General features: G+C 32.9%; 2 protein-coding genes across 2 annotated transcripts; one reads left to right on the top strand and one right to left on the bottom strand.

Annotated features, from left to right (window-relative positions):
- Positions 1-5,139: 5,139 nt before the first annotated feature.
- On the top strand, positions 5,140-7,287 carry LOC111805792 (transcription factor bHLH123-like). Its single transcript, XM_023691027.1, has 6 exons — positions 5,140-5,542; positions 5,615-6,248; positions 6,328-6,465; positions 6,556-6,621; positions 6,708-6,773; positions 6,863-7,287. The coding sequence occupies exons 1-6, from the start codon at positions 5,358-5,360 to the stop codon at positions 7,070-7,072; spliced, it is 1,299 nt and encodes a 432-aa protein (XP_023546795.1). The 5' UTR covers positions 5,140-5,357; the 3' UTR covers positions 7,073-7,287.
- Positions 7,288-10,188: 2,901 nt separating this feature from the next.
- LOC111790819 (probable NAD(P)H dehydrogenase (quinone) FQR1-like 1) lies at positions 10,189-12,643 on the bottom strand. The gene is made up of 4 exons (XM_023671893.1): positions 12,533-12,643; positions 11,035-11,128; positions 10,698-10,960; positions 10,189-10,586 (listed from the first exon to the last, which is right to left on the bottom strand). Exons 1-4 carry the CDS (start codon positions 12,553-12,555, stop codon positions 10,355-10,357), a joined length of 612 nt encoding a protein of 203 aa, XP_023527661.1. The 5' UTR covers positions 12,556-12,643; the 3' UTR covers positions 10,189-10,354.
- Positions 12,644-13,432: the final 789 nt, after the last annotated feature.

Here is a 13,432-nt window from a genome sequence, read left to right on the forward strand (position 1 = left end):
CCGATCTCTAGGTCCTACTCCTATCATAGCTCATTTATACATGCTCAAATAGGAAATAAATAATTCTATCACCTGGAGTACACTTCTTAAAACTCAAGAGTTGCTAGCCGGGTGGAATTCATCTTATATAGCATATAGTACTAAAATCTGTTTCTAGAAGCATTTATGTCATTCGCAGACAACACGTATACCATGCTTATCATTTCAACTCACACAAATGTCCTAATCATGCATTTTCTAGCTATAGAAGGCAGTTCATGCTCGCATGCTAGAATATCCTTGCAATCCTTATAATTACTACTCAAAGAATTTCAAATGGCTACTTACTTGGGCAGTGTGCCTTTCTCAAGCTTATTACTTACTTGGAAAGTGTGCTTTTCTCAAGCTTACTTTTTCGCTTGCTATAATCGTAAAAGAACATATAAGCTAGACACATTGTACTTAAATTCAAGATATAAGTTATGGCCAATTGAGAACCTACTAATGAACTATTTATTGAATGTTTATATACTCATTCTCATTCATGTTACTCTTTCTTTTAAGATGATGTAAGCTATAAACTAAATTACTTAAAAAAGTTAAACTAACGTATAAACTAATCTTAAACTTTAAAAATATGGAATATTGGTACATTTGATACAATATAAATTAAAATAAAACAAGGTATGGAGTTTAGTAGTATTATTATTTAATTTTCACATGAAAAAGAGGTCCCTTAAATATAGCAAGATTATAAGGCATGGATGGGACCCAATGACACATAAATACATAATGAACACCAGAATGTTTCATGGAAGAGGGTCAAGATCCATGTCAACCCCACTAGCTGGAGGAATGAAAGAAAATTAAAACTATATTTATAAATTATAAATCAAATTAAAAAAATATTCAATGAAAAGACAGAAACCCACTATCTATTTAGTCNACTAAAACTATAATTATAAATTATAAATCAAATTAAAAAAATATTCAATGAAAAGACAGAAACCCACTATCTATTTAGTCATTCTTTTTAGTATACTTATCATTATCTTGTTTGAAAAAATTCAAATCATTTGAATTACAAGCACAAGTCAATGAAAAGAAAGGTGGTCTTCTGTGGTCCTTACATCTTCAAATCCCATTATCATTCCTTAACATCTTTTTTTATAAAAATTAAAATAAAAAAAAATCAAATAAAATTATTTAAGCAATTAAAATGACAAATTCTTATTAATAAATATTTGAGTTATATATATAGTTTAGAGGGGTTAGGTGAGGNATATATATAGTCTAGAGGGGTTAGGTGAGGATATTAAGGATTTGGACAGCTCAAACACGACAATAAATTTGTCATTTCATAGAAATTGGTAAGCAGAAGGTTTACCATTGCCTTAGTCAACCTCAATATTATGTTGGTTGACTTTTCAACAATTGTTATTTTAATATATGCTGACTTAACAAGATGAGATTTGTCCCATTAGACAGTCACTAAAATTTATCCATCACATCACATCATACCTTAATTTACATTCCTACAATTATTACCCCTTCTTCTCAGTGCTTTCTGACATAATCACATTCTAAACACTAAACTTATAAGTAATTAAACACATTAAAACACCTTTCTAAATATCTTACCTATCACTTACAAACATTAATTCGAATATCTCTCACACCATATCTTTCTGTCTCCCCTATGCTTCAACCTTATAATTTCTCATTCTTTTTTTTTTCTTCTTAAATTTTAAAAATGTTTTAAGAGAAAAGAGAGAGAAAACCGACCCACTAAAAACATAAGAATGTGTGTCCCACGAGACGTGTTTCACTCTCCCAAGTTTTGTAGGTTGACTTTTTTTTTCGTTTTCTTTTTCTTCTTTTGAATTTTACATCATAAACTTTGCATATAATTTGTTTCGGACTTTATACAAAGAGAGAGAAAAAAACAAATTAATAAATTGTATAATAGGTATAGAAAGTGAGTTTAAAAATGGGTCATATCAATATTCTCTCCTAATTATATTTTCTATTTCTTTATTGTCAATAATAATCTAGTAATAGGACAAAAGATATTCAAATATACCGTGTAACCAAATATTATTCAATAGTTAGAAATATACAAATTGGTAGGTAAAAGTGGTATTTATCATAATAATAATAATAATAATAATAATAATAATAATAATAATAATAATAAAAGCAAACTAGTAGAGGTTTTGTTTGATTATTAATAAGATTTGAGTGGGTATTTAAAAATTTAGTTATGGGCTCTTCTTTTGAAACTCACATGGTGACACCCTTACCCACTTGTTCCAAATCTAAATCCTTCTTCACTCACTTTGGTGTACCCTTTTGTCTCCTCCCTTCCTATGGGTATAATCCACTACTCCCTGCCTATATTTTCTTCTTCTTTATTTATTATTATCGTATAATCTACCTCACCCTTACCACATGCTTACGTCACTCTCTTACTCTTTTCCATTCTGCTGCATCCCTGTGACATGGTCACATTATTTATTTTTCGCTTATAAGAATGAAGACCATCTCCACATATCAACACATTCCTTCCAATATGTTTTATCTTCACTCAAATGTATCTTAGAAGATTTCTAAGAGGTCGCTCGACATAGAAAAGTACGTTCAACCATAAAATTCATAATTGAATCACCGAAAAGAAAGATGCATTCGAGACATTACAAGTGGTATCCCTTATTTTCAAGTTTACGTGGAATTGAAAAGTGGAACAAGTGCCAATGAACACGTTGGGGCTGGAAGTGATTACTAGTAATGAAACAAAATATAGGAAGTTAACCCATATTCAATCATTACAAGCTACCACCATTCACTGTGCATTATTAGTGATTTCTAACTGGCAAACTCTTATTGACATTACTTGATATTCAAATTTTTTAATCTCACAATTTGACTTTGTATCAACATGTGGGTGTGTGTGAACTGAAATGGGTTTTTCAAACTTAGAAAGAATGTGTGAGAGAAATAAGTGTGGGTTGAAGGTTGAAAACATTACAAAAACTGTGATCTGTCATAATTCATTTTGTATGGCACTACTCCTTAGTGGGGTTATGATACTCTTATTATTAGAACACCACAGCTTCCCCTTCAAACAAAACCAATATGTTTATGTTGCTTATGATTTGTTCATTCATATTGCCAAATGTTTTGTCGAATGCGCATCAAACTGAAGTGTGATTCACATGTGCCTTGAAGTAATAGCATAGATGTTAGTATGGATGATACACAGAAACAATCCCAAATTGGGATTGATTCTCAAAGTGAGAGAGAAAGAGAGAGAGAGAGAGAGAGAGAGAGAGAGAGGATTTGTTTGGGGAGAATAATGAGAGTATTTTCATTCTTCTTCCAAATAATGGCTTCCAATAATAGAACTTGATTTCACACTTGAATTTGTTTTTCTCTTCGCATTTTCGTGTTGCAAATTAAAGCTTGTTCTTGAAATGAGTTTAAAATGGGTTAGTGAATTTAGTCGATGCAAGAAGAGTTAGGTGTATTTGAAGTAAATATCTCGTGAATAGCGCTATCAATATTAGAAATGTGACGTCTCAGGCTCATGATTCAAAATCTAGATTCACTCTTGGTTTATTCATGTATCTCTACTTTACTCGAGTATACAAGTTCCTTTAAACCTATCACTAATATAACCAATATATTCAAGATTATATGTTAAATGAAAATTGACACCAAAATAAGATCTGAAATTAGTACGAGAAAGGTAGCAAATGATTAAGGAGGAAGAATTTTTAATTTAGGGCAGAAAAAAGGGAAATTAAATATATTATATAATATTATATACGGAAGAAAGTCATTTTCCTGGCTCTGACTCATATGGTGGGAACGAGAAAGAAAAGAGAGTAGGTCCCACGTGTCTACGCACGCGTGCACGCCGTGTGGACCCAAGTCGTTGACCTTTTCTTTTTCATATTTTTATCTTTTCTTCAAAAATGAGTTAAAATTATATATATTTTTTACTCAAACAACTCTTCAATTCCTCTCTCACGAGTATTTAAAAATATAAATATAGATGAGTATTTAAAAATACACACAAAGTGAATATCATTCCGGTCCAGAAAACCATCCACACATAAAATGTATTATTTCTGGTAGGATCTAATTTCCTAATTCTTCCTTGGGTTCTATTGGACGCACAATACTCTATATATGATTTATGCATGCACACATGAACCCATTAGACGGGCTTATGAACATCCTTCTAGATTTGGTTATGAGTTAGCTCACATCCACGTTGTCGACAACAAACAGAAAAAGAAAGGAATACAAATAATTTCATGGTATAAACATCATATATAACATGTTAGAGAAGCAATAAATGATCCTATAACATATAACATGCATAAGGTTTCACATAAAACATCAGAATGCACATAATATTTCTATACTTATCATGTTTACATTCTTCCCCTGATATCTGTGTTTATATTTATGGTATTTCATTCATATTTATACATGATGATAGTGTGTCAGAAGACTTGACATAGTAGAGCAAGGTTAGGGTTTTATACGTGTAGCAAGGATTTTCCCAGATTTATTATTTCCAAAAGTAATAAGCGTTTGTAGTTACACAATTGAATAAGTAATATTCTTATATTTGTGATGCATGAAACTGTTTTGGGCAACTTAGTATGGTTTTAATAAATAAAAAATATATATATATATGATTCAATCTTTCCCCCTATATTTTGCTCTTTTTTCCCCTTCCAATTAGGATGATAATTCTAAATTAAGAAGCCTTTTAAGTTTAAAGTTTAATTTTAGTTTTACTTACTAATTTCAATATTTATCGTCATTAATGTAATCAACCTTCATTTCAACCATAATAAGTGCAAGTTTAGAATTTTGGTAGGTGAGATGAATTATTATTATTATTTTAAATACTTTTATATGTCAATCATGTACTATTTAAATAAAATAATAAAAAAGATGTTATTAATTATTAAAAATAAATCAATAATTACAAGGAATAAATTCCAATAAATTCAAAATATTACCCATGATAATTTTTCAACTTAAAAAGAAAAATAAATAATAAATAAATCGTCATAATAACGGAATTTAATAAATTCAACTCCAAATTGACCTTTCCTGAGTCTAATCAACTCTCCCTGAAATTGTCAACCACATTTCTTTTTTTTTTTTCTTCTGATTTTAATTTTGTTTATTTTATTTTAGTTGCAGTGCAAGCAATATAAATAGCGATATGCCGCGAAGCGTTTTCAATCGTTTTTTTTTGTAAATAGAAATTCCACACACGAACACAGAACAAATCCGAAAGAACCAAATCCCAAATCATCAAACTGGGTTTGAGATTCAGAGCTGCAGTAGCCATGGCGGAGGAGTTTCAGAGCACTGGAAACTGGTGGGACGCTTCTAGAAGCCGCTACGAAGCAGGAATATCCCCTTCTTCCTCCGCCATAACTACTTTCGTCGACCACCCGGACTCCGGCGCCGGCGCAGGCGACCCCAATTTGCACATCATGGGCTTGGGCCTCGATTGGAACCAACCCCTCTTGTAAGTGTAATCCCTTTTGCTTTTTAATTTACGGCGGCTATGGGTATTAATTTTTTGTTGTTTTTGGGACAGTCGGGGCGGCGGAGAGAAGGCGGCGGAGAGCAGTTTCCGGTCGATGCTGCAGCCGGATAATATGAATTTGAATATGCAAGAAACAGGGCAACACCACCAACACCAACAACAACAGATTCAATGGATGAGATCGGAGAAGCTATATTCAGGGGAATCTCCAGCGACTGAATTCAAGCCAATAAACAGAGGGTTTTCACTAGATCACCACAACCAGCCTCCGCCACAGTTCAGCCCTTCTCATTACAGCACCGGCGACAGCACCATCACCAGTTTTCCAATCGACACCGCCGCCGCCGCTTTGTACGGAAACTCCACAACACTATTACAAGGCTTATTAGCCGGCGGAGGCAGCGAGCAACAGCAAGTCTCAGGAGCGGGTATGAACTTCCCATACAATACCCATTTCGGAATGAACTCCAACGAGTTAATGGCGGCAGCATCATGGTCGAACTCCAAAGTACCTCCGTTCTTAAGAAACTCACCACCAAAAGGAGCAGCACCGACGCCAGCACAGAGTCAGTTACAGTTTTCTAACAACACAGCATTCTGGAACGCGTCAGACATGAAAGACGCGAGGGCGAGTTATATTCCGGCGTCGTACAACGCTGCAGCCTTGGCGGGAGATAAATCAAAGGTAAAAACAATAAAAAGCAATTGGTTGGGTTATGATTAGGGTTGTGAATAATGATGATTGAAATTGAAATTGGTAACAGAGTAGATCAGAGGGTGGAAAGAAAAGTGGGAATGATCAGAATCAACAACAAACGGGTGGCGGCGCCGGCGGTGGTGGTGTTGGTGGTGCGGTTAAAAGGCCTCGAAATGAAACGGCGCCGGGATTGCCAGCGTTTAAGGTCACTGAACTGAATTGAGTTATAGAGAGATTAGTAAATTGGGAAAAAAGAGGAAAACAGAAGAGATGAAAATGGGGTTGGGTTTTGCAGGTGAGGAAAGAGAAGATGGGGGACAGAATCACTGCGCTCCAACAACTGGTCTCACCTTTCGGAAAGGTAACATCATTACTCAAATTAAAATTAATTCAAAATTTATGATAATGAATGATATGAAATGAATGTTTGTGATTTTGTGCCACCAGACTGATACCGCTTCAGTGCTGTCTGAAGCCATTGAATACATAAAGTTCCTCCATGAACAAGTCAGTGTAAGTGCTCACTTAATGTCTTTTTTTGTTTTAAATTTGGAAAAACATTATAGTTATTTTAAAAAAAAAAAAAAAAAAAAAAATTCCAGGTATTGAGCACTCCATATTTGAAGAGCGGTGGTGCAGTACAGCAGCAGCAGCAGCAGAAATGGTGTGAGAAAAGGAAGGAAGGAGAAGGAAAAGAAGAGGATCTAAGAAGCAGAGGGCTTTGTTTAGTTCCAGTTTCAAGTACATTTCCGGTGACCCACGAAACCACCGTCGATTTCTGGACTCCAAGCTTCGGAGGAACCTTCCGATAAGACACCAAACCCCCTTCTTCTTATTATCATTATTATTATTAATACTCAATTAAAACTAGTACATATCTTATCATAACCCTTCATACCAACATTATTATCATTATTATTCCTGGATTTTGATAAGATCACCGGGGGAATGCACCCACTATTCTCCTCATTACTGTACTAGTTCTTCCTCAAACACATATATAATATCTATATTTCTCTTTTTTTTATTTATTTTTTACTGAATTCAAAATAATTACGGAATATTTGTGATTTTATTTACAAAAAACAAAAGTGAAAATAGATTGTGGGGATTGGGAATTTCGATTTCACATCTCACTTTTATTTTTTTTTTCTTTTTTAATTATTTATTTGGAATATGTGAGTGGAACTCAGAAGCTGCCCAACAAGGAAATGTTTATTATTATTAATAACATTTTAAATATTTTACATATTTTACATATTCTTTTCATCCAACGGCCAGAATTAATGGCTTCCATGTCAATATATGGAGGTGTGATTAGACGGTGTAAAATGATTTGAAAAGAATAACAATTTAGGGAAAGGCCACGTGTGTTGTAATAGATTAAAATTATAACTATTTGTCAATTAAACATATTAATATGCTGGATTTGTGATATCGTAAAGTGGAGGGGTTGAATTAATAGTTAATAATTTTATTTGAAATATATAAGGTTTGAGTATTGTAATAACAAAAAGAACTACAGCTTCTACTGTTCATGTAATTATAGCAACTAAGTTACAATCATTTCTATAAAGAAAACTACTTTTTATCATACTATATTCACCGTTATTCTTAAATTTCAAATAATTTTGATTAATAATAAAGTAAAATATTAAATATGAGACCTCATATTCGATATGGAGAAATAAAATATATTTTATAAAAATGTGGAAAACCTCACGCATTTTAAAATGGTGAGGATGATAGCGATGTATACAAAATCACAATGGACAATATTTATTAGCGGCCGACTTGGACAATCACAAATGATATCAAAATTAAATATCGAGTGGTGTACCAACAGGGACTCTAACCCCAAGGAAGATGGAATGTGAAGTCTCACGTCAATTAGAGAGAGAAACAAACACGATTTAAAACCATGAGTCTGGTTATAGAAAATATTTATTATTATAGTTTTAATCATTCTTTTTGATATTTTGTAATATTTAATTTTGAAATAATTTAAATAATTATCAAATTTTTAGTTTTTTATTAACTTCAACATCTCATGCATTTTTTTGTGTTTTAGTTTAAAGGTCTAACATGTCAACAAAAAGAAAATATATATAAGCACATCAAATTATGTGCTTATCTAATAATTAGATTGGTGTTAACTACAAATCTCTAGAACAGTTTTCAATAAAGACAAATTTCAAAAAAGCTATTGTCCTTATAATGCTAACGTTATTTCAAATTATAAAATTTTCAAAATTTTAACTATTTAGTAATGAAGATTAAATAAAAATAGTCGTAATGTTTGAAATATATAAGATATTTATTTAAAAATAAACAATCAATTATATATTAAATAAATTCTTGTTGAGAAGGAGAAATAGGAATATAAATAGAATTAGGAAGGTGTGTATTCTCATGAATAGTGATATCATTTAAATAGAATACAAGCCAACAACTAATACGTACAAATGAAGAAAATATAAAATAATTAAATTTTAAGAATAAAATAAAATACACGGTAAATAATATTAAGATATAATATTTACTATATATTCCATAAATAATATATATCAACAATTCTACCAACAATTTCTAGTGACAATGTTATTCTACTAAGATAATTTCAACTACATATTTATAAGAATGATTCTATTGTTAGTGAGTAATTTATAAACATCACCATCAAATTTTTATATAAGCTCAAGCATATATGAGTTATTATCGAATTTGTTCTTTTTTTTTTTTTCTTTCTATAGTGGAGATAGTCGCACGTAATAACAGATCACAGCCATATTATTAAAAGCCTGTGGTAAGAACTGGTTTCGTTCTAGTGCCTGAAAATAATATTCCAAAGCTTTCGTATGTTCTCCATTCGTTGTATGGATAAGACCTATGTTATAGAGTATATTACTTCGATCATAGGGATCGATTTCTAGTCGCATAGCTTTATAATAATTCCGTAGAGCTTCCGCATAATTTCTGAGTTAACCCATAAAAAATATAAGTAATAACCTATTTTTTCTCNTATTAAGATATAATATTTACTATATATTCCATAAATAATATATATCAACAATTCTACCAACAATTTCTAGTGACAATGTTATTCTACTAAGATAATTTCAACTACATATTTATAAGAATGATTCTATTGTTAGTGAGTAATTTATAAACATCACCATCAAATTTTTATATAAGCTCAAGCATATATGAGTTATTATCGAATTTGTTCTTTTTTTTTTTTTCTTTCTATAGTGGAGATAGTCGCACGTAATAACAGATCACAGCCATATTATTAAAAGCCTGTGGTAAGAACTGGTTTCGTTCTAGTGCCTGAAAATAATATTCCAAAGCTTTCGTATGTTCTCCATTCGTTGTATGGATAAGACCTATGTTATAGAGTATATTACTTCGATCATAGGGATCGATTTCTAGTCGCATAGCTTTATAATAATTCCGTAGAGCTTCCGCATAATTTCTGAGTTAACCCATAAAAAATATAAGTAATAACCTATTTTTTCTCACTTAAAAAATAGAAAAATTTGAATTGCATTGCATATATATTTGTTTTGTTTTATAACTTGAGAATGTTGTTGCTTAAAGAAAACGAGTTAACTTTATTCCCTATGTGACTGTGGATATAATTATCCAACTGATGTTCTGGGTTTTGTTTTCTTATAAATTATTTGCTTCAAAGTTGTCTCAGAATAATTCCTTTCACCTAATGCTTAATTGTTTAGGGATAATTCCTCAAAGAAACAGAAAAATTATGCGTTAACCGTTAAGCTATACTCTGATTAGTTGACAAAGAAATGATGGGTAGATCGTGAAAAAAACAAGGGGTTATTGGTCTTTCCAAAATGACCAAAAGGCTTCGGTCACATTATTGTAATCAAATGGTCAAGGAAAAAATAGTAAGCTGCTGAGAAAATTTGAAGCTAAATAGCAAGTTTGTATCATTTAAAACAACTCTACTGAGAAGCATACAATTCTCATAACCAAACAACTCAATGATTATTGCAAGCAAATTCAAATTCGAATGGTGAAAAAATAGGAAATGGATGTATTTTCAAACAGTGTCTCTTTTACATTCAAGTCTAGGCTGATCCCTTGAGCTTCTTTGTGATGGTAGCAAGGTACTTTCCTTGGTGGAAAGCTTGCTCCAACTCAAGAGTGGTTGGTTTTCTTGAGCCATCACCTGCGAATGTTCCAGCTCCATAAGGACTTCCACCTTTAACGTGCTCCATCTCGAACATGCCAGCACCGAAAGTGTAACCAATGGGAACAAATATCATTCCGTGGTGAACCAGCTGAGTGATGGCAGTCAACCTATAGAGATGCATGATTGTTTTCAGCTCAGGAGATTCCTCTTATGGTTGAATTCATATCATTTGATGTGCTTTGTTTATCAAAGTAAAATAAATGATAGGATGAACTTACGCGGTAGTTTCCTGTCCACCTCCCTGGGATCCAGTACTGTAAAAGACACCAGCAGGTTTGCCTGCAAGTTGTTGAGTTCTCCAAAGACCTCCAGTTGAATCCAGAAATGCTTTGAATTGGGCAGCCATCATTCCAAATCTAGTAGGGAAGCCAAAAACTAAACCATCTGCCTCAGGGAGTTCGGTCGGGGTGATAATTGGCACATCACTCTTTGATGGTGCGCTCATCTTGCCAAGGACATCCTCGGTTAATGTTTCCGGTACCTAATAAGAGTTTATCAGGCAAGGAATTGCAGGACGTTTTGGGACAAATATCTTGGTGGTTTTTCAGACGTTACCTGCCACAACTTGGCTTCGACACCTTCTACAGACGCTGCCCCCTTCTTAATCTCTTCTGCAAGTCTCTCAACATGTCCGTACATGGAATAGAAACTGTAGCAATAGCAGCAAGTTAATTTTATAAACTATAGGAGCCCCGGGTTACACAAAATATCTAGGCACACATTTACATGAATAGAATAACAGTCCAACTTTTTAGAACTCAAGGACACAGTCCCTATTAAATAGATTGTGGTCAAGTAAGGTCGTAACAAAGTCCAAATTACAGCACCAGAATATGACATGATGGGTTCAAGTTCACCATAATTTAATATCATTGTTCTTAAACGTTGCACAAGAGCGGACAAGGAATTCAAACTAATCAATGTGAAAACCAGTGCTCATACATGCCAACACTAGGCTTTGACCCTTAAGAACGAGTTCATCAACACTTCTAAATCAATAGTGCATAAAATCAAAGTTTGAGAGGTAAAGGCGCCTGGGAAATTATCCGCATCTGAAGAATGGGAAATAAGCTAAGAAAAAACGTAGATTACATATGTGAGCAGAGATGGCACTGTTAATAACTACTCAATACAGGGTCATGTTTCTTAACTAGCAGAACTCTGTAGTTTGGCAAGTGTGTACACATTCATATTCCTAAACTTGTTCAATAATTCTAAGAAAACCGCGGACGAGTTGTTCTAAATGGTTTACCAGCAGGGAAAATGTTTGCAAGACAACAAATCTGTTTCAGACTCCAAAGATAAGATGAAACATTTAAAACTAAAATAGTCAAACTTTTAGCCATTGTAGAACAGAGTGTCTTGGGAATCCAATTGTTCCAGGGTTACAAACTAAAAAGTAGACAATTTCACGAATCAAATGGAAACCTTGGGGAAAACTGAACACTGATTCTGAATATCCGGTGAATCATTGATGAATACAAGACAATCAAGAAACCCTTTAAACAATAAAAATGAATATATTTTCCAAGACTGCAGATAACATGAATGTTCGACCTTTTATTCAGTCGACATTCCTATATTTTGCGCTAATTTCGTTATAAATAACAATGTTAATAAAGGACTAACAGAAATAAATTATTGATTTTATAACATTCCTGGTTAGTTTCAAAAAAGAAGAAGGCAACATAAAATTTCACTACCGAACGACTCCCACAGAATTCATCAGCATATACATAACACAAAAACACCAGAAAAACACCAAAAATACAATGCAAACGAAACCGAATTTTTTTTTTTCTCAATAGCATAGTCAAATGAATCGTAAATCGCAGTGAGATCCATTATATTCAACCAAAATACAAAGAAAACAGGATCTGGAACCAACAATTAATCAACAAACACCAAAAGATATCAGGAAAAAACTGGCAAAACGCAAACGAGAAAGCGATCGAAATGCGAAACACAGGCTAAGGACATAAGAGAAATGGAAAGAAATTCATGAAATTGCAAGAAAAGAAAAAAGAAAAAGGAGAGCAGAAGTAGCACATACACAATATAGAGTTTGATTGCCATGGATGCAGAGGGTTTGAGGTCGAATTTTCTGAGCTATGAAATTTTTGTTAATGGGTGAGGGTGATGAAGTTTGCGAAGCAAGGGGGCATATTTATAGGTGCAGGAACCGCCTCGCCCGCTTAATTTTTAAAAACAACAATAATTTGTCCACAATTGTGTGCTTGGATCATCTTTTTCAAATGTATTGGTACTTTTATTTACCACCAAGTTTTCACCACATTTATTTCCCAAAAAAAGAATTATATTAAAATTATTGTAAAAGAACTTCGGTTTTTTTCCATTTAAGGAATGATTCTAAAAAAATGTTAACCCAATTAAAGACGTAATTAAGAAATACTAATTCAAGAAATAAACAGAAACGGTGTCGTGTGGAGGAATGAAATTTTGAACTCATGAATAATAATGATGGAAGGGTGGTGTCACGCCCTCATCATCATCACTCCTCCTTACAAAACCTCATTGCCTCTAGAACATTCAATTAATTTTTTTTTTGTTTAATTTTTGAAAAACCAAAAAAATTGAGTCGATCCACGGATTGAAACTTTTTCAAGAGTAGAAATGTTCGGAGATGAGCGTCCTTAACCAGGGAAGATTGTGATGGTTGAGCTCGTGTAATTTTGTTCGTAACTATTTTTCTACAAATGAAGGATTATATTCAACTTTAATACGATCGATTAGCCTAATTGAGCTTTTTTGGCTTGTAATGTCTGTCTTTTATTGGACCTCTAAGTTTGTCCATTTGCGTCTGACAAACAAAAAAATTGTAATATATGTTGAAGATTGTTGAAGTCCCATATTGGTTTATGTACATTAACAAGTTCGTCCAGTGGGCCCACGTACATGTGCATGGACCATACGTTGAAAAGTATTATGCATT

The sequence above is a fragment of the Cucurbita pepo genome, chromosome LG01 (genome assembly GCF_002806865.2).
Source record: "Cucurbita pepo subsp. pepo cultivar mu-cu-16 chromosome LG01, ASM280686v2, whole genome shotgun sequence".
In the NCBI taxonomy this organism is placed as follows: domain Eukaryota; kingdom Viridiplantae; phylum Streptophyta; class Magnoliopsida; order Cucurbitales; family Cucurbitaceae; genus Cucurbita; species Cucurbita pepo.